The sequence below is a fragment of the Chrysochloris asiatica genome, unplaced genomic scaffold (genome assembly GCF_000296735.1).
Source record: "Chrysochloris asiatica unplaced genomic scaffold, ChrAsi1.0 scaffold00532, whole genome shotgun sequence".
Taxonomy (NCBI): domain Eukaryota; kingdom Metazoa; phylum Chordata; class Mammalia; order Afrosoricida; family Chrysochloridae; genus Chrysochloris; species Chrysochloris asiatica.
The window spans coordinates 484,814-507,525 of record NW_006409050.1 but is presented as its reverse complement, the minus strand read 5'-3'; the positions used below and the strand labels follow the sequence as shown (position 1 = coordinate 507,525).

General features: G+C 41.2%; 1 protein-coding gene across 4 annotated transcripts in view; it reads right to left on the bottom strand.

Moving 5' to 3' along the window:
* Positions 1-22,712, bottom strand: part of EPC1 (enhancer of polycomb homolog 1 (Drosophila)) — a 134,286-nt gene that overhangs the window by 75,942 nt on the left and 35,632 nt on the right. For 2 of the 4 annotated variants that reach the window (XM_006877587.1, XM_006877588.1), the window contains exon 1: positions 21,997-22,452. The exons of 1 other annotated variant lie outside the window; for it this stretch is intronic. In XM_006877587.1, the coding sequence (XP_006877649.1) occupies positions 21,997-22,149 (153 nt within the window). In that variant the 5' untranslated portion in view covers positions 22,150-22,452. Of the gene's footprint in view, positions 1-21,996; positions 22,453-22,712 lie in introns of those variants that run through there. One more of the 4 variants, XM_006877590.1, reaches the window with a different exon arrangement.

Here is a 22,712-nt window from a genome sequence, read left to right as displayed (position 1 = left end):
GGCTCTGTGATACAGAGACTGAGGCATAGTCTGAAGTGGGGAAATAATACTAAGATGCTTGACTGTCTTATGAACATTTGTTTCCCTTGCCTACTATTGTAAAATAGACACTTGAGTGGGATAGAAAGGAATGTCGGGAAACATGATTATAGAAAGTTTGTGAGCCCGTCTTCAGCCTATATAACTGATTGGAATACCTAAAAGAGGTTCTAGAACTTGCCCAAATAACACAGCCCTCTTGCGGAGCTTTTGCAGTATATAGGACCTTAAGCGGAATCCTGAGCCCCATCCAGAACCTTCTGAGGTGGGACATTCCCACTAGAAAGGACAAGCAGCCCAGCCTGGAACAGCTAGAGCGACAGAAGATAACATCTCCAAAGGAAAGATCAGCAGGAAAAACCCAAAACAAACATGGCAGCATGACTGGTTACTACAAGAATAAGTAAGTTGTTCGCCTGGAACCCATCAAGGCAAGCAATCAAGTCCCTTCAGGACAACACCTCTCTAAAACGGAAACTCAAAGGGTACACATGAACAGGCATGTAAGCTTGCTGGCAACCACATTGATGAATAAGAATAACCACATTCTACTGGTGACAGGAAGAGGGGGAAAGGCAGTAATGAAGAAATGGGTTGAGTTCAACCACGGTCCACAGACTCCTGTTGATCTGGAGATGAGAGAGAGAAGAGGAAGGGCTGGGTGGTCACAAGTGTGGTGAGACCTGGGGACACCTGAGCCCATGGACAAGGACACAGCCAGAGGGCTAGAGCTGACAGTGGCACCCAGCTTCCAATGAGGGAAGACGCACAAGAACACCCAAACTTGCAGATAGTACCCATCTGACCTAGTCTCAATGGCTTGATAATCACAACGTGACTGATGCTGTATGTGCCGTGGAGTCGGTTCTGACTCATAGCGACCCTGTACAGGGTTTCTGAGGCTGTAAATCTTTACAGGAGCAGAAAGCCTCATCTTTCTCCCCTGGAACAGCTGGTAGTTTCGAACTGCTGACTGTGAGATTAGCAGCTCGATTTGTAACCACTATGCTATCGGAGCTCCTTAAAACTTGACTAGAGGAAGATAAAACAAAACAACTTTTGACAAACGAAACAAGGGTAAATTGCTACAATTTGATGAACTTGACCTATACTCATGGAGGTAGTAGCTCTAAATACCATCAGAGAGGGAAAGAGTCTTCACATCAAGTATCCATGCTACCCCTTCTGTACACAGGGTAGATAGGGACAGGGAACTTAAACATTGGCTACCTAAAATGAGGGGGCGATAAAGGCACAAAGTGACTGGCTTACAAGGTTTCAAGAGGGAGTTTAGTTTAAGAGCGTTTTGGGCAAGATCAAGTCCCCACTGAATAATTTTCATCTTGTCTAGATGGGTCAGGTGAAAGGAGATGGGGATAAGATTCTTCTGATTCAATAGCGAGTATCTGTTATCATGACTAATTGCAATGGCCACAACTGTAAAGGTAGAAGTTTTGTAACATATAGAAGGGAGTAGTTAATCTTACAGTCCAGGAACAGAGGACCCTAGGACCATCAAGGGAGAAGAGCACAAGCAGAATGCGGGACATTACTCAGAGATGCAGCAGCTGAGGACTCTAGATCCATGGAAAGAGAGGGACTGAGAGCTGGTGGCCAGGAGGCCGACTTGCAGAATGTGCCCTTTGGTGGTTTAAATGATTATATATGCCTCGGTGTTTAAAAACAAAAGAGCTAAAATGAATAGAGAGAAATACTGTTAAATGATGGTTCATGGAGGGGATTATAATCATTGTAATAAAACAAAGTATATGATTTGTTGAATGTAAAACTGATGATCTGCCCTGTAAACTTTCACTCAATTGACAATAAAACCTTAAAAGAAAATCTGGGAATTCCAGGAACTGAATATTAGAAGTTGGCTTAATAATTTATTTTATGAGACTCTGAGCACTAACACATTACTGCTCTAAGAAAACAGAGGCAGGACATTCACAACTGTGACTTAAAATACCATCTCTTATATTTTATTATCATTTGAATTCTAAGGACTTGTGAACTCCATATTTAACATTGTACTTCAGCTTAAAATTTTGGCTTATTTATGTTTCACACCCTTCTCAACCTTACAAAAATACAAAAAAATTTTGCTTAAATCCTATTTTATTCACCTTATTCCAAAAGCTTAAAGGCAAAAAAAAAAAAAAAAAAATCCCAAAACAGATACCTGATCACTATTTTATGACACAAATTATCAAAAGCCTAGATTTTTCCAGAACTATTGAAACATTATTTCAAGACACACTTGTACCAGAAGATTATGAAGTTTAAAATACAGTACACAGCACTGTTTCAGCTTTCAATGTCTTTTAGCATAGTAAAGGAAAGAATCATATAAATTAATTTCTTTCCTAGCAGTTCAAGTGCTGTGATAGTACTTGGAAAGTATAAATCAAGAAAGTATTCAAAAGAATTGACAAATAATGGGTTTGTTGAGTAGGGTGATGGAAGACAAAGGCATTTGGGGTAAAAAGGGAGAAGTATACGCAAAGACTGAGGTTTAAAAACAGCAGGAGTCACTGAGAATATTAAATATAATAAATAGCTCAGTTCACTGGAGAGGGGGCTGTGGTAGCTAGGCTCCAAGACAACCCCTGGTGATCCTTCTCACATTGACAGATGTGAGGGTTTGTCACTTTCAAGATTAGGTTACAAAAGCTTCTGTCTTGGGCTCTGTATTTCTCTTATGTACATTCTTTTTCTTGGATCACAGGTTGCAAGGACACTCAGGTAAATGCATGAAGAGGCTAATGGGATGAGGAATGAAGGCTTTTGGCCAACGGTGTAAGACTAGGGGCAGATTCTCTAGATGAGTAGATGGCAAAACTGAAAATTATCACTGGGTAACGCTGTTCAGATTCTTGATCCTCTGAAACTGAGATGTTCATTGTCTCAAGCAGCTAAATTCTGGGGCAGTTATACAGCATTGTTCTTGTTAAGTACAGTCAAGTAGGTTCTGACTCATAGTGATACTGTATACGGTTTCTAAGGTGGGTTTGAACCACTGACTTTGTGGCTAGTTCAGTGTTTATCTTATAGCAACACACCAGCAGTAGATAACTAAAATATATGTTAGTAATGAAGAGTCCCCATTGTCATAATAAAATCCAGAAATCTTGGAATGGATAATAAAATAAAAATAAAACTAAACAGAAAAATAAAATCATAGTAAAACCAAAAAATCTTGGAACCAGATAATGGGCTAAATGGAGGCCAAAATCTAAAATGTCTTTAAGAAACTTAATAAAAAGCCTCATGATGTTTGATGATAAAGTTAGAACTGAGGGCAGAAGAGTGAGGTATATGATACTGGAAACGAGAGGAAAAAGTATTTTTGTTATGAAGGGGCAGAAAGTTCAGCAATATTGCTACCTTTGGTGCTGGTGGTTACGTGCCGTGGAATAGGAAAAATAGAAAATATATCGAATGAGTGGATGATTTAGCTAAGGAGATTTCCAACTATAGATGTGGTTCTTGCTATATATAATAAAAAATGTAAACAAATAAAATGAACTGTTTCTTAAAAAATGAGCCAGGACTTTATGGTTTGAAAATTATCTTTTCCAATGGCAAAACCATAACCAAATCAAACCCAGTATTATTGACTTAGTTCTGAGACTGCACATCTTTATGGGAGCAGATAGCTTTATGCTTCTCCCACAGAGAGGCTGGTGAGTTTGAACTACTGACCCTCCATTTGCAGTCCAGTGCTTATACTAAACACTATCAGCGCTTTAGAAAAAGCTTCTGAGCCAAGATCGAAATTAGGACTCTGCTAGAAATATTGGTCCAAACACTAAGTTGATGGAGTTACTTTTAACTCCTCAGGAGATCAAAGAGAGTGCCTGGGAATACTATGCCACACAAAAGGCCTACCAGAGAGATCCATGGACTTCACAGATCTTCTCAACAGGACTTTTAAGAAGCTTAAAGGCATCTCTCAGCAGTAGTAAAAGGCTTATCTCAAAGAGACAGTGAATATGGCTTTTGACTATTGTTGTTTAAGCGCCATCAAGTTGGTTCTGACTCTTAGTGACCCTATATAGGGTTTCCAAGGAGCAGCTAGTGGGTTGCACTGCCCACCTTGTGGTTTGCAGTCCGGTGCTAATCCTACAGCACTACACCAGGAGTCCCAAATACAATTTACAAAAGATGAACAAAGTTCGTAAAACTATAATACATGTAGAACCATTATTCAGCTTCAAACCTGTGTTACCTTTTGAGAACAAGGGTGAGTCAGAAAGAACCAAATGCCCAGAAAGCAGAGTTTAAAGTCTCTTGCTGTTAAAGTGCTGTGGAGTCAATTCTGACCCATAGCAACCAGGTATAGGGTTTCCAAGGAGCAGCTATGAGTTTGAACCACCAACCTTGCAGTTCAAATGACTTTGCAGCCCAGTGTATTAACCCATAGTGCCTCAGCAGAACTCCTGAAAGTCTCTCGGTAAATTAAAATTCAGGAATCAAAACTCAAGATTCAAACAGGAAACTTCCAACATTACTTGAATGGATTTCAAAATTGCTGTGAACCAAGACTCTTCCTGTGTCTACCATTCTTTATTTACCTCCATTGAACAGAATGTTTTATAACAATTACTCTATGCCTGACATAATGTATTTGGATGTGTAGAAGGGCAGATCACGTCTCTTTAGTAAAAGTTTAAGAAACTGTACTTGAAAAACTGTATTTAAAGAACTACATACAAGATGCCTCAATGTACCTGAATCTGATCTAGACTGTACTTCAAAATGATCTGAAAAGGTATAAAACTTGGCAGGGGGAGGGATGACTATATTTTGCAATGGGTAGGATATGAATCTTTGTAAGTCAGGAGAAGAAAACGGTGCTAACCAGTCTGTGAGCCTTTGAATTCAGAATCTTGTGTAATCCCTTACTATATTTTATCAGGGTTGATCTGGGTGACCAATAAATAGCATATGACAGAAGCGATAATATCTAACTTCTGAAATGAGGTCGTACAAAACTGTGGCTTTCATTTTGAGCATTATCGTGTTCACAACCTTTCGTTTTGTTCACCAATTGCTCTGGGGGAAGCCAGCTGCCATGTTGTGAGAACACTCAGTCAACGGAGAAACTTACACGTTAAGCAACAAATGTCCTCAGCCAATAGCCATTAAAAAAACTGAGGCTTACAAACAACCATGTGAGTTTACTTAGTAAATTCTTTAGACTCAGACAAGCCTTGAAAAGACAGCAGCCACAGAAAAAAGAGCATTACTGCAATTTTGTGAAAGACTGATTCAGGAGCATCTAGCTAAGCTGCTCCCAGATACTTATTTGTCAGAAAGTCTATGAATTAATTAATGCTTGTTGTTCTGAGATGCTAAACATTGAGATTATTTGTTAAGCATAAAATGGTGGTGGTTATGTGCCATGGAGTTGGTTCCAACTCATAACAACCCTATGTAGGTTTTCTCAGGCTGTAAATCTTTTACAGGAGCAGAAAGTCTCATTTTTCTGCCACGCAACCACTGCCGGTTTCGAACCGCTGACCATGAAATTAGCAGCCCAACTCGCAACCACTATGCTTTTAGAGCAGCAATAAATAAGTAATATGGTTGCTATGAGTCGGAACCGACTCCACGGCACATAACAACAACATGGGGCTTAAGGAGGGAAAAGACAAAGATTAGAAATGGAGACAGAGGCCAAATTATGCAAGGGCCTAGTATACTCCATTCAAGTTTATGCTATTGTTTTGCATGAGGATATATATACAAAGTACTGGTTGCTATTGTTGTTAGGTGCAGTACCGACTCATAGCGACCTTATGCACAGCAGAATCAAACACTGCCCGGTCCTGGGCCAACCTCACAATCGTTACCACTCTTGAGCCCACTGATGCTGCCACTTTGCCAATCCATCTTGCTGGGGGTCTTCCTCTTTTTCTCTGACCCTCCACCTTACCAAACATGACATCCTTCTCTAGGGACTGGTCCCTCCTGACAATATGTCCCAAGTATGACAGATGAAGTTTGGCCATCCTGCCTCCATGAAGCACTATGGCTGTACTTCTTCCAACACAGATCTATTGGTTCTTCTGGCAGCCCATGACACTTTCAATATTCTCCTCCAACAACATAACTCAAAAACATCAATTCTTCTATGGTCTTCCTTATTCACTGTCCAGTTTTCGCATGCATATGAGGTTACTGAAAATACCATGGCTTGGATCAGGCGCACCTTAGCTCTCAACACTTTAAAAAGGTCTTGTGCAGTAGATTTGCCTAATGCAATACATAGTTTGATTTCTTGACTGCTGCTTAGATGAGTGCTGATAATTGATCCAAGAAGAATGAAGTCCTTGACAATTTCAATCTTTTCTCCGTTGACAAGAATGTTGTTTTCTTGACATTGAGATGCAATCCATACTGAAGGCTGTGGTCTTTGATCTTCATCAGAAAATATTTTAAGTCTTCTTCAATTTCAGCAAGCAAGGTTGTACCATCTACATATCACAGGTTGTTAATGAGTCTTCCTTCAATCCTGATGCCACGTTTTTCTTCAAACAACCCTTTAAAAATTAATGCTGTTTCCAAAATCAAACACAGTAATCTAATTCACAAACATTTAAAAATTCCCTCATTCCTCCCTTTCTCCTTTGTATTAATTGGGAAAACCTCAACTCTACATGATGATGATGATGATGTGTGCTAGTGAGTCGAATCTGGCTCCTACAGATGCCATGTGACAAACAAAACTGTCCAATAGAGTTTTCTTGGCACTAATCTTTGTTGAAGCAGAATCAGTAAGCTGTTCTCCCTCAGAGCCGCTTAACCTTTGAGCCACCAGAGCTTCCCCTGATCATACTTGTTGTGCCTGTACTCTACTAAATGCTACTGCATTTAACTGCCCAAGTGAACTGCCTGGTTTCATCTTAAATGGTCACAAATTACGAGCCCTCAACAAGTCCATTAATTCTAAGACATTTCTCAATTAAGTTATCTTTCCTATACTTACCTTCGTCTCTTAAGCCTGGTCCCTACCACCTCACTCTAAGGTGATGACCTCACTTAATACTTCACAGAGAAAATAGAATCATAAGGTGAAACTGTCTCAGCTTCCCATCACCAGCTCAACCAAATGACTTGCTTCTCATCCTGCCTTAATCTCAAAACAAAAAAGTATTAGTGACCAAGTGGCAGCATCAATGGACTCAAGTGTGGCAACAGTACTGATGAGGTTAGCCCAGGATCGGGCAGTGTTTCACTCTGCTGTGCATTAGGTCGCCATGGGTCAGTACTGACTTGATAGCACCTAACAACAAGAACAACTCTAAATAGTGACTACTTGGTCCATTTGTAGGCATGTTCCAATCCCCTCTCCTACTATTAAGGTTTTAGAGCTCCTAAAAAGTTATGCTTGTTTTTTTTTTTACCGATTCAATTTCATTCTTTTTTAAATGAGATCAGTTCTACTATCTTTTTATGATAGAATTAGTAAATGAAGATGTTAAAACCGCTATTTTCTGGGTCATTTCTGTCTCCTGTTGATTTCCCCCACTCAGTTATGGGTTAGCCAGTTTGTCACATTGTGGTGATTTTCAAATTGCTATGATGCTGGAAAGGAGCTCTGGTAGCATAGTGGTTACGAGTTGGGCTGTCAACCATAAGGTTAGGAGTTAGAAACTACCAGCCATGCCGCAGGAGAAAGATGAGGCTTTCTGCTCCCATAAAGATGTATAGTCTCAGGCACCCTCTGTTGGATCATTATGAGTCAGAACCGACTCCACAGCATACCACCACCATGATGCTGGAAGCGGTCATCAATATTACAAATACCAACATAGTCAACTCCAGTAAGCAGGTTTCAGCAGAGTATTCAGACTGAGAGATTAGAAAGAAGGACTTAAGTGATCTACTTCTGGAAAAAATTGGACAGTAAAGACTTTATGAATAGCAGCAGAACATTGTCTGATAGAGTGTGAGAAGATGAGCCTATCAGGTTGCCAGGCACTAAATTAATATGGCATGACTCAAAGGTCAGATACATTTACAGATATCCACTAATAATTCATAAATGAAACATACAAAATGTGAATCAAGGGAAACTGGAAGTTGTCAAAATGAAATAGAATACATAAAGATCAATATCGTAGGCATTAGTGAGCTTCATTACCATTCTGAATCAAAGTCCTCATGTGGCAGTGTGGGTTAATGCCCTGGACTGCAAAGTCGGTTTGAACCGCAAGGATTGCGTTCAAGCTCACTACCGCTCCTTGGAAACCCTATACAGGGTTTGTTATGGATCGAAAACAGACTTGACGGTACTTAACAACAATGCTAGGAACGACAAACTCAAGAGGACTGGCTCCCCATTCATTACCAAAAAGAACATTTTCAGATGTTATTTCAGGATAGATCTGGGAATGTTCTTTTTGGTGATGAATGGGAAACCATTCCTCTTCAGTTTGCCATTCTCAGCATATAGACCATGTAATTGTCCGATTCAGAAGGGCAACGAAATATAGAGTTCTGCCATAAATGGAGCAACCATGGTGTGGCATTGTAGGATCAACACTGGGCTGCAAACCACAGCTTGTTGGTTCAAACCCACCAGTCGCTCCTTGGAAACCCTATTGCTGTTGTTACTTGCCACGGAGTTGGTTCCAACTCATAGCGACCCTGCACAGGGTTTCCGAGGCTGTAAATCTTTATGGGAGCAGAAAGCCTCGTCTTTCTCCCACGGAACAGCTGGTAGTTTCAAATTGCCAACCTTGAGGTTCGCAGTCCGATTCGTTACCACTATGCTACTAGAGCTCCTCTGGTACAGGGTCGCTATTTGGGAACCCTATATCAGATCACTATGAGTCAGAACTGACTCCAAAACATAAACAACAATTCTGAAACACAGTGTTGTCAATGATAGGATAATATCCATAAGCATACAAGGAAGATCAGTTAATATGACTATTATTTAAATACACACATTGACCACTAATGCCAAAAATGAAGAAATGGAAGATTTTTACCAACTTCTGCAGTCTGCAATTGAGCACACAATGCAATCAAGATGCACTGATAATTATTGGTGATTTAAATGTGAAAGTTAGAAACAAAAAGGAAAATAAAGCTTTAGTGATAGAAAACAATGCCTGACAGCACACTATAGAATTTTACAAGAATTATTTGTTGCACGTATCTTTTTTTCAATGTCATAAACTGCAAGTATGCACATGGAGGAGTCCTGGTGTGGCGCTGTGGGTTACTGTGCTAGACTGAAAAGTCATTTGAACTGAAAGGTCAGCAGTTCAAACTGAACAGCCGCTTCTCAGAAACAGTATAAAGGGTCGCTATGGGTCGGAACTGACTCAATGGCACTTAACAACAAGAACAGCCACATGGAACTTGCCAGAAGTAATTGCTTTTGTTGTTATGTGCCGTGGGGTCAGTTCCAACTCATAGTGACCTTGCACAGGGTTTCCGAGACTGTAAATCTTTACGGGAACAGAAAGTCTCATCTTTCTCCCGTGAACAGCTGGTAGTTTTTAACTGCTGACCATGAGATTAGCGGCCCGATTCGTAACCACTACGCTACCAGAGCTCCTGAGAAGTAATATTTAGGCATAAAATTGACTACATGAGTGGAAAAAGATGATGGAGAACCTTAACATCATTAGTCTGAACAAGGCCAGGGGTCAACTGTGGACCAGACTAGACTGTCAATTGCTCAATATGTCAAGATTAAGTGAAAGCTTATAAATAGTAAAACAAGTCTATTGTAGTTAAGTGCCATCGAGTCAGTTCCAACTCATAGTGACCCTGTATAGGATTTCCAAGGAGAACCTGAACAAATCTAGGAGAGACAAACTACAACCCTGAGTCTATTCCACCTGAATTTAGAGAACATCTCAAAAACAGATTTGATAACTAGAATCGTAATGACTTGAGACCAGGTGAGTTATGAGATGACATCAAGAACACCGTATATGAGCAAGAAGATCATTAACAAGACAGGAAAGAAAGTAAACACCATCGTGGATGTAGGAAGGGACCCTGAAACCTGCTCTTGAACACAAAGTAGCTAAAGTGAAAGGAAGAAATGATGAAGAAAAAGAGCGGAACAGATTTCAAAGGCTGGCTCAAAAAGACACCATAAAGAATTATAATAAAGTGCAAAGTAAAGTTATACTGAAATGTGCAAGGACCTGAAATTAGAAAACCAGAAAGCTAAAGACCATGTTCACCATTTTTCCAGCAGAAACAACTGAAGAAAAATTCAAACCTCCAGTGGAAAATCAAAGGATTCTTTGGGCATAATACTGAATGACAAAGAAACATCAAAAGAATATGGAAGGAATACAGAGTCACTATACCGAAAAAGAAGTCCTCGTATGGTACTATGGGTTAATGTGCTGGACTGCAAGGCTGGTTTGAATCACAAGGTCAGCAGACCTACAAAACACACTTTCAAGCTCAACAGCCACTCCTCGGAAACCCTATACGGGTTGCTATGAGTTGGTACCAATTAGACAGCACTTAACTACCACAGAAGCAGCATACTGAAGAAGAATTGGTCTAAGTTCAACCATTTCAGGATGTAGCACATGATCAAGAGTGTACCGTAATGAAGCAAGAAGTACAAACTACACTGAAGGCACTGATGTAAAACAACGTTACAAAATGGCCAGAATACCAACTGAGATACTTCAACAAATAGAAGAGAGCTAACTGACCAACTGACTGGAAGAGAGACAGCACTTTGTGCCCATTCCCAAGAAAACAGATGCAATGGAATGTGGAAATTATTGAACAATGTCATTAATAACACATGCAAGTAATCTTCTGTTGAAGATAATTCAAAACCATTTGCAGTACTACATTAACAGGCAGTGTCAGAAATTCAAGTCAGATTCAGAAGAGGATGTGGAACAGGGCTATTACAGCAAATACCAGTTGGATCTTGGCTGAATGAAGAGAATAACAGAGAGATGTTTATCTGTCTTTTACTGACTATGCAAAGTCATTTAACTGTGTGGGCCATAATATAGTAAGGAGAATATTGTGAACAAAGGGTTGTGTACATGCAGGACCTGTATATAGAACAAACAGAACAAGGGGCTACTACCTGGTTTTAAATCAGTAAAGCTGTGTGTCAGGGTTGTATTCTTTCACTACACTTATTCAAGTTGCATGCTGAGCAAATAATTAGAGAAGCTGAACTACATAAAGAATACATCATCAAGATCAGAGGAAAATTCACTAACAACCTATGATAGCTGATGACACAACCTTGCTTGCTCAAAGGTTAAGAGGGCTTGAAGCATATTGATGAAGATCAAAGACTACAGTCTTCAGTATCGATTACAACTCAACATAAAGAAAACAAAAATTTTCACAATTGGACCAGTAAGCAACACCACAACAAACAAAGAGTAGATTAGAAATGTTAAGGATTTCATTTTACAATCAATATCCATAGGAGCAGCAATCAAGAAACTAAATGTTGTACTATACTGGGCAAACATGCTGCAAAAGTCCATTTTTATTGAAGTGTTTTTTAAAAAAGCAAAGATGCCACTTTGAAAACTAAGGTGTCTGATCCAAGCCGTTACTTTCAATCACCTCATATGTATATGAAAGCTGGACAATGAGTAAGAAAGGCCATAAAAGAAGTAATGAATTTGAATTATGGTGTTGGTGAAGACTAATAGAAGAATATACTATCAAGCTTCAGAAGACAAGATTTTCAATCTTGTTGAGGCCCAAAACAGCTTCAATCTAGCTACAGATACTGAGGCAATGACCCTTGTGAGAATTCTAAAATATTTCAAGTCCTTTCCACTCTGGCTAGCGAGATTCAACATTCCCAGGTCTGTGTGAGATCTCAGAACTGTCTCTCCAACTTCATTCCAATTGTTTCTTCCTGCAACCTTGATAGTTTCATCATAAACAAGCTCTCATGTCCAGCTACAGACTCAATGAGACCCCTCTGTAGATCTCTGAAGTTCCTTTTCTGTGCAACTTTGGTACTCTACCCCGTACCCTTTTGGCTTCTCCAAACTCTTTTGTCTCTCAACTGAATAAGGTTGCCAGAATCTGGGATTACTTCTTCCTGTGCTGGTCTAGACACGTTCTCTAAGGCCATGAACTGGGGCACATTCACAGGGCTCACCTTCATTTATTTCTTATTAGTGTCTGCTGAAACTTACCAACTCTCATTTTGAAAAGACACTTTCTGTTGATCCCTCCAGCTATGGCCTTATTTTTACTTACTCCTTCCATGGCAAAGCCATTATTCCAAAGACTTGTCTATATAGGTGACCTCTGCAGGGCTTGCCAAGCCCTCATTTCCTCCCCACCCCAATTGCTGTGCAATCAAAAGCCCAAATATAACTTCTGACAAGAAGCCTTACTAGTAACATAGTCAGTTAACAAATATTGCATGTTATATGTATTACATGGGAGCGCAGTGGCTCCTTATGATAAGCACTAAACTGTGAAGCAGTCTGCGGATTTAGCCCACCAACTGCTCCTTGAGAGAAAGATGAAGCTCCATAAGATTTAAAGCTTCAGAAACCCAATAAAGGGTCACTAATGAGTCAGAGCTCTGGCAGCATAGTGGTTACAAGTTGGGCTGCTAACCTCAAGCGAAACTACCAGTGGTTCTGCAGGAGAAAGATGAGGCGTTCTGCTCCTGTAAAGATTTACAGCCTCGGAAACCCAGTGCAGGGTCACTATAGGTTGGAACCGACTCCATAGTACTTAACAACAACAACAACAACAACGAATCAGAACCTACTTGACAGCACTTAACAACATTTACAAAGCTGCAAAACAGCTTCACAAATTTCCTTTGTCACAGTGGTCCTTATACTAGATTCATTTACCTTGAAATGGTAAGCAATTGTAGCTACAAACCTCAATCTACAGCCAACATCAAGCAATTGAACATTTTCTTGCAATGTCATGGCTTTTTTCCCTGCTTTGTGAGAACATTTCCAGCATGCGTCCCTTGGTATTATTCAAGGTTTCGGATAGGCATTTGCACTAAACACGAAGAAAAAAACTGTGAAAGATCACTTTTTACTGTAATATGTGATTTACTGGAAAGGTAAACCTCTTTGGCAGAGATTATCACCATCTAAGGCTTTTTTTGTTTATAGTTCTGTGCATAAGTGGATCTGTGCAATAAAAACAAAAACTTGGCTCTATCTCTTTTTTCATCTTCCATATTGATTGTTTCCTACTGTAACTGGATTTTCCTTCCCACTACCAACAACGAAAGAGGATAATGGCATGCATCTAATTAATATTTAGTCAAATTAAATGATCATTTTTATTTATCTTGTCTTCTCAGTGGACACAATTAAGTAATTTCCCTCCCTGTTGAGAAACTTTTATCCTATTTTTTCCTACCTCTCCTTCCCAACCTTTTTAGTAGCTCCTCCTCTATTTGAGCCCCAATGTACAGCTCTAAATACCATCATATGGTAAAGACATCCAGATTTATAGTGCCAGCCCATGATTTCCAAATTTTATACCTCCAGCAATTTTATACCTCATCACATATCCAATTAAATTCCAATAAGTCTTCTGAGATGAAGTTTGTCCTTTCTATTTTTCTTACTTCAGAAATGGCATTGTTATTCAGTGGCATCGAGTCTATACTGAGTCACAGTGTACCCAATACAGGATTTCCAAGTAGCGGCTGGTGACTTAAGAACTGATGATCTTGTGGGTCAATGCTTATACTACAGTGCCACACCACATCACATCTATGCACTATGGAGGCTATATATCAGGAATTTATCCTTGATTCTTTTCTTCTAGCCAGTACATTCAAATCAAGTTCTGTTGGCTCTACCTTCAAAATATACCTCAAATCCATCTCTTTCTCTCCATCTCTACTACCACCTCCCTAGGTAAAAGCACCCGTTAACTCTTACTGTTGCTTCATCAAACACGTTTTCTACCTGGTAGCCAGGATAATCTGGAAAAAATCTAACTCTTTAGCCTCACCTCTCAAATGGGTAATTTCATTTCAATGACATGGATTCCCTGAGTACTTCTTGCTCATCTTATACTGCTCAACTCCTTGTTCACTATGTTCTAGTCATACTGGCCTTGTTTCTGTTCATATCTTAAGCCCTCTACATCTGTAGGCTCCTATGTCTGGAATATTCTTGATCCAGATCTTCACAAGGATGTTTTATGCCCATAATTCAAGTGTTAGGGTCAAATGTTCTCTCTTAAGAGTGGTCTTCCTTGACTATTATTCAAATAAAAGTCTATCCTCCTCACCACTTGAAACTGTCTTTTACCCTGTTTCACTAACACATTTAAGTCTAATTACATTATTTGATCTTTTGTCCTATTAGAATTCAGTCACTCAGTTACACAAATATTGAACACTTAGTGGACACGAATCAGGCCGCTAATCTCACGGTAGTCAGCAGTTCGAAACTACCAGCTGTTCCATGGGAGAAACATGAGGCTTTCTGCTCCCATAAAGATTTACAGCCTCAGAAACCCAGTACAAGGTTGCTCTTGAGCGGGAACTGACTACATGGCACATAACAACAAAAACTATGTGCCAGAAACTGTATTGAGTGCTGAAGACACATCCAAAAACAAAACAGACAGAAAGTTCCTATCCTCACAGCACCTACATTCTAGAATGAAAGACACTTGAAAGAACAGCACTGTCTTGTTTACTGTTATATTCACGTGGCCTGTAACAATCCTGTAGTCCTGGTGTGGCACTGTGGGCTAATGCGTCTGACTGCAAATTCGTTTGAACTGCAAGGTCGGTGGTTCAAGCTCACCAGCTGCTCCCTGGAAACCGTATCCAGGGTTGCTATGGGTCGGAAATGACTCGAAGGCATTTGGCAACAACATAACAATCCTGGCCCATGGCAAATGCACAACAGATACTGACTGCAAGAATGAATAAAAACGGGTTTCTCTATTTCCTGTCTTTGTATAAAGCACCATATGCAAAAATCTCTACTTGTTTTTTTGAACAGTGGTCAAATTCTCTTAGACTTAAAACATATATTTGCAACCATCTCTACTATGTATTTTGGACTCTAGTCTCAAATTCTCCAAATAATAAAAGCGTTCTGTGACTACTGCAACCATTTTGCAATCTTTAAGACCTTCAGAATTTGGCTCATCTTGAACTTTTCTATATTAATCTGACACCAATTATCCTTGTAATCTAAGCTACTTTTCCTCCTGTGTAAACTATGTTTGTATAATATGCAAAGTCACTCACTCATTAATTGAAAATTTAATGCCTATTCTATAAACATATAAAATACATTTGAAAACAACATTTAAAACATATAGCTAGCACAATATATCCACTGCAGTAAGAAAGTATCTTTGGTGTACCTCTTCATTTTAAGGAGTCTTGGTGGCTACTAACCCAAAGGATGGTGCTTTAAATCCAACCAGCTACTCTGTGAGAGGGAGACCTAGGATTTGCTGCCATATAAAGGCCATATAAAGGTCACAGTCTAGAAAACTTTATGAGGCAGTTCTTTTCGGTAACATGGGGTTCACAATGACAGCACCTAATAACCACCTCTTCGTTTTGCAGGCAAGAAAAGCTAAATGTGTACCCATATGTGCATGTACACACACAGCCCAGAGGCTACATCAGGGCTTAGGTCTAAGAATGCCTAGCCTGATATATTCCCCAATAAAATTAAAACACCATTTACCCAACTTTATCACATCTTATTTCTGGTTAACTATGACTTGCTATACTGAGGGAAATTCAACCAAAATTTACTTCAATAATCTGTTGTAAATTTTAGCAACCTATGATACAATGCATATCCAAAGCTAAACCAAACTATTTAAAAATAACTTATTACAGTGAATAACTGAGGCCGGGCTCTATTCTTCAAAGAAGTAACTGTATTCCTATTAGTTGATGGTACAATTAATAAGAGGGGCTTCAAAAAGTTGGTGGGAAAATTCCATTCTCTTTTAATTCTTTTTATCCACAAAAATTTTGAAGCTTCTTCATAAGTCAAAGTAGATTGATTAAGTACAATTGTTTTTGGTTTTAACCCACCCATTACAGTGGAGCTGGTGAATGAAATCCACTTCATGTATGTATTTAAAGGTGCAAAGTTGAGTTTGCATTGTTCAAAATAGTGTGATAGTTCAAAATGATTACCTATAACCACAGGATTTAAAATAATAAACTTAATATTTGCCACAATTTATAAATGCACTGAAAATAATTTAGTCATTTCACGTAACTAATTGAAAGCAGTTTATTCTAGCAAATTGTTTAGAATTTTTTTTAATCACCTGCCTTTTCTCACTGATTTCTCCTATACATTGAAATATACTGATAGAAAAGTTGTATGTGTTACAGAGAAAACATATAAGTCACACTGCAGAACATTAAGTGCTATGGGTTAGGTAATGGGCTGCTAACTATAGGTTGTTAAGCGCCATTGAGTAGGTTCTGACCCACAGCAACCCTGTATAGGGTTTCCAAGGAACAGCTGCTGAGAGCAGCTGGTGAGCTTGAACCACCAGCCTTGCAGTCCAGCACATTAACCCACAGTGCCCCACCAGGACTCTCAACCATAAGGTAGCCAAGGGAAAAAGATGAAACTGTCTGCTCCAGTAAAGATGTACAGTCTTGGTCGCTATGAGTCGGGCTCAACTTGACAACAGTACGATTCGGTAAGAAATTTAACTTTAAAAAGCAAAGATATTCTACAGTTCTTCCTTGTGGGTTCTCAGAAGTAGGATCACAAACTAAACCATCATTTCATGTTATTTTTTCTTTTTAAAATGCCACCTTCTGCTTTGAAATTATGGTTTCAACCAACTTCGATAACAAATGCCCGTAACGTTTTTGGAAAAAATTGAGTCACCAACGTAGGTAGAATCCATACCTTTTATATATACAAACTGAACTCTTGTCATTACTTAAAATCCAAACCCCAAACCCACTGCCATCAACTTGATCCTGACTCAGTGGCCCTACAGGACAGTATAGAACTGCTACTTTTGGGTTTCTGAGACTGCTCAATCTATAGGAGTGGCCACCCTTATCTTTCTACTGTTGAGTGGCTGTTGGTTAGCAGCTCAATGCTGAGCCCCAGCACCACCGGGTTTCCCTGCCATTACTGAAATGTCATATATAAAAAAATATATATTACATATATATAACACATATACATGGCCATCCACCTTCCTTTATCATTGCTGTTGTTAGTTGCCATTTAACCAAAGTAGACCATCAAGCCTGTCCTCTTCCTGGGGTGGTCTTTGAGTGGATTCACACTGCCAACCTTTCGTCTAAGTACAAGTTGTTGCACATTTAACCATTTGTGCTACCCAGGGACCTTTACAATGACTACTTGGCACCAAGATACAGTGTCGGCGTTGTGTGCCATTGAGTTAGTTTTGACACAAAGAGAAGTACAGGGGTTTTCCAACAGTAGCTGGTGGTTTGAACTGCAGACCTTTAAGACCATGAATCTATCATAACCTTTGTTTAACACAGTTATCAGACAATATAGTCCCCAACCATTTCTATTTTAAAACTGCATCCTTCTCTTCTGGCATATTACAGCCGAGGAGAGGTTAAGGACCATTTATACAGTGCCCACATAGCATTTAGTTTTGAATCAGTGGTTGCTGCTGTTGTTACGTGCTGTCAAGTCACTTCCAACTCACAGCCACCTAGTATAGGGTTTCTGAGGAGTAGATGGTGGGTTTGAATAGTCAACCTTGTGGTTACCAGTCCAGTGCTTATCATGCAGCACACACCAGGACTCCATTTACATAGTACACTTGCCTCAAAAAAATGAAACTGCATGAAAAATACTGTTAAACAATGAGCAGTGCACATGATATGGAGGTGGGGTCCTACCTAGACAACTCAATATTCTTTTTAATATATATATATGTTGTTGTTGTTAAGCGCCGTTGAGTCGATTCCAACCCACAGTGACCCTCTATAGAGTTTTCAAAAAGGAGCTGGTGAGTATAAACCACCAACCTTGCAGTTCAAACAGCTTTGCAGTCTGGCGCATTTACCCACAGTGCCACACCAGGACTCCTTATTGCCTATATTTTCTATAAATTAAAAATACTACACATACTGATATAAGAAATAGATAATCACTGTATTTTCTAAGTTTTTTTTTCATAAAATAATCCTCAGTTTTGCGATTTAATAAAATAAGACCGAATAATTTAAAATGATAAGCTTAAAAGTTTGACTTCCCATTTTTTAAACCATCTAAGAATTCCGTCTCCTCTTGCTATTTTGCAAACTACCCCTTCTGGAGTTATAAAACCTGATAGCTATCTATCAATCTAGATTTTTCCATTGTGTCCACTGTCTTCAAAGTGAAGAGAACCATGTGAAATCTTAGTCTCAGTTATAGTAGAAGCAAAGCTTAGTTTTCACAAATAGTTTGGCTTACAAATGAATGGAAGACATTTGAGATTTTTTGCATTAAATAGTATATAAACATCCTAGAGAAAAAAACACAAAAAGAAGCAGTAATAAAATCTAATTTCAACTGCCCAAGATGTTTTAGATATTACATCCTACAACTTAGACTTTAATTCCTAACACCTACAATTTAATGCTTTTTAATCCTATGATAATCAAAAACAACTGACAAATGGCTAAATTCTAAAGTTAAGTTGTTGTTGTTGTTAAGTGCTGTCAAGTCGATTCCGACCAATAGCAACCCTGTATAGGGGTTCCAAGGAGCAGCTGGTGAACTTGAACCACCAACCGTGCAGTTCCAATGACTTACAGTCTGACCCAATGCATTAGCCCACAGAGCCACAACATTTTTTATCTCTAAATTCAATTGGGGGGGGGGGAGGAGCAAAAGGAGTAAGAGACTACCACAGCTCCTTAGGTATATATTTCCATCACAATTTTGCAGATACATTTTGATCATGAAATGCTTTATTAATGAGGTGGTAGGTAGCATAGTGGTTACAAATAGGGCTGCGAACCTCACGATCAGCAGTTTGAAACTACCAGCTGTAACGCGGGAGAAAGATGAAGCTTTCTGCTCCCGTAATGATTTACAGCCTTGGAAACCCTGTACAGGGTGGCTATGAGTTGCAACCAACTCCAGAGCACGTAACAACAACAACATATAAGAAAATGTCCAAATCTAAATCTGCCCCATCTTTCATGACCAATTTAGGAGCAGGTACTTTTTCTTACATAAACTCAGGTTCTTGGTCATTAGAATGGGATAAATAACATAACTAAGGCAAAAAGTTCATCTCTTTACAAAATCCTACAGCAAATTATGAAAACATTCAGAGGTTCTTTGGAAACCCTATGTTGTTGTTGTTGTTATGTGCCATCGAGTCGGGTCCGACCCATAGCGACCCTGTACAGGGTTTCCGAGGGTGTAAATCTTTACGGGAGTAGAAAGCCTCATCTTTCTCCCGCAGAGCAGCTGGTAGTTTCGAACTGCTGACCTTAAGGTTCACAGCCCGATTCGTAACCACTACGCTACCAGAGCTCCTTTTGGAAACCCTATACAGGATCATTATTTAACAAGATGGTAAATTCAGAATTCAATGATCTTATTTATGCTTCGTGAACCTTTTCAACATTGTCTGACACTGCATTTTCAATATTATAATTTATATGGCCGACTACTACGAGCATGAACCACAGGCTTACAGAGCAGCCTGTTTACCTGGTACTTTTTACATTCTTCTACTAAATTAGCTAATCTTGAGGTCTAATGCTTCACTGTTCAAACACAGTTTTGGTTGGATGTAAAGTGAAACAAATTCTAAATGATGAGGCGCTGTGGGTTAAAGCGCCAGACTGCAAAGCTGTTTGAACTGCAAAGTCAGCGGTTCAAGCTCACCAGCTGCTCCTTGGAAACCCTATAGAGGGTCGCTATGGGTCGGAACCGACTCGACAACACTTAACAACAAAGGAAAAAATAACCATGTAGCCCTCCAAAACAAGGCCTCCACATGCTACGAAATAACTATATCTACTGCAGTGTAAGAAAATGACTTCAGTGATCAAAAATTAGCTGTGAATTTAACAAGCATTGATGCTTCAGTTAAGTTTAGCTCTGATTTTCGGTTAAAGCTCTTAGGATTGTCCCTAAGCATTCACAGAAACAAGAGTTAACTACATTTCTAAAGTGTAAGGTAGTGCTACCCTGCTTTTAATAACCCAGGCTCTCCCCTTGGCTGCAAAACAAGAGCTACAAATGAATTTCAAAGGCAGAGTAACACCACTGAACGTATAATATGTAAAACTTATAAACAAACAAAAATAAAACCCAAAGACAAGATTCTGCAATCACAAGTACTTTAATTTTTAAAAACAAATCAGTTATTTAAAAATAAAACAGATGGCACCATTCTACTCTAGAGTTGGTACACGCGGGGGAAAAAACAAACTCGAGGTACTGTCTCACAGTTCTGGTGCTGAAAGTCAGTGCGGCAGGCACTAAAACAGTCTCAACTACTACATGCACTTAGCGCTTGGCTGAGCTTCAACATGAAAGACACTGCTCTCGGAAGTAACATTCAACTGTCAAAAACGGTTTTACTTTAAAAGGTCAAACAACCCAAACAGTTAAAACGGTTTTATTTTTCAGAAACATTACAGAGCATTAATTACTACACTTAAAAAGTCTTTACCGTAACTACCAAAGTGTTACAGTACAACTGTCCACAACAGAAATTGTAGCACTCAAATCCAGGGACGCCCTGAACTGTCAAAACACTGAACCCTGTTTAAAGGGCTGCACCTGAAAACCAAGGTGTGCAATTCCTTAGCATTAGAAGTCAGCAAGCAGGTTAACCTGTCAAGGATCTGGGGGCAATGAGCGGGAGATTCTATTACCCTTGTGTTGGAACCCAACTTCCATGACAAGGGAAAGCCAGAGCTAGGATAAAATGTCCATTTGCTGTAAACAGCCGTTTAAATACTGTGCCCCACCCAACTGAGATAGTCCTAGGTTAGTTAAGATATCAATGAATGAATGCACTTCTGGATGAAAAGGACGTCCGTCTAAATTTAGATTTGTTTACATAGACTTTAAATCGGGTCTCCCCCCCACCCCCAATCCCCAAGTTCAGAGACTTAGCAAGCAGGCAAACTTACATTTACAGGACGGAAACCATAAATAATAAAGTTACTGGCTTTCGAAGAACCATACCCCTCCAAACAAATCGGCAACCCATTCTCAAGGATCAAAGCAAAAGTGGGAAAGCGTAGTGGATTACGCGACGACTAAGCAGCACCAGAAACGACGAAAGGATGCAAACAAGTCCCAGAGAAGAGGACTCTGCAAGTTTTAAGTCTAATCTATGAAAACAAAGTCCGTCGTCCCGGCCAGTGTGCGCTACCCTCGGCACTCCGTGGTAGAGACGCGGCACCAGCCTCCCAGGCCCGCAGCGGCTCCCCGGGAAGCCCCACTCCTCAGTGCACACACCGTGCACAGACCCAGCGCGTCCTGGCGCCGGCCGCCGCGCCACGACCCAGCTGGCCCAAGAGCGCCACCCAGCGGCCCGCCGACAGGCTGCAGGCAGGTCCTCCCGGCTCCCGGCCGCCGCACCCCACCGCCACCCAGCCCGCTCCCGTCTCCGGATGCATCAGGCCCAACCCGAGAACTAAAGAGCACAAAATGGCTGCCGGCAGCGCCGTCACGTGACCCCTTTGTGCCTTTCGGGGCCCCAAACTCCGCGGGACCTGGGTACAAGTAGCCGGGGTCGGCGGGTGGCCTTCGAGGAGGCCCTAGCGGGCCGCGGCGGCCAGGGTCGAGGCCGGGGGAAGCGAGGGAAGGGCTCGGCCGGCCACTGAGTGTCGGCGGGGAAGAGAAGATGGCGGCCATTTTGTGTGGGTATGTTGCTCCGCCGCCGCCGCAGGCAGCAGAGGGAGCGGGGCCTGGCGCTGGGTCGGACAGGGGAGTTAACACGTACCGACTCCTCTTCCTTCTCCATTCCGGTGGGCATCTGCGGCACGGCCCGGTTTATCGAGGCGTATTCGTGCAGGTCGGGCAGATCCTCACAGCGGAAAACCGGCAGCGGCTTCGAGGCGTCTAGCGCCCGCGCCCGAAACGACAGTTTACTCATCTCAGGCGCAGCAGATACCTCTCCGCTCTGGAGAAACGGCCCCGGCCAGCGGGATCATGGAGAACCGGGGGTTCGGTCCCCACTCGCCTACCGCTGCCGGGGACTTGAGGGGCGGAGCGCAGAGCCCGCCGTCCGGGCACTAACACCAGCCGGGAGGGTGGGAGTCTGTGCCGCTCCGCTCCTCTCTCGCTCGCTCTCTTCAATACGCCATGGCCAACATGGCGGACATTAAAACTCCACTGTGCGCTCTTCAGCCAACCCCAGCCATTCCCCACACTGCATCGCGCAGCGGCGCGGGCACGCGGGAGGGGGGGGGAGCGCGGGCTCGAGACCGGGCGCCGGCACGGAGCGCGCGTCCCGCCAACCCCCGGCTCCCGCCGGCCTCGCTCCCCGCTCCTCGCGGCCCCCGCCCTCGTCGGGCCCGGGAGACGCGGCCGCCGAGCGCCGGGACTGTCAGAGGCGTGCGGACGCTCGGGCACCCCGAGCCGATTTCTTGCTCTTCGCCCCCCTCCCGCGCACACGCTCACTTTCTCACGCTCCCTCCCTCCCTCCTTCCTGTCTCC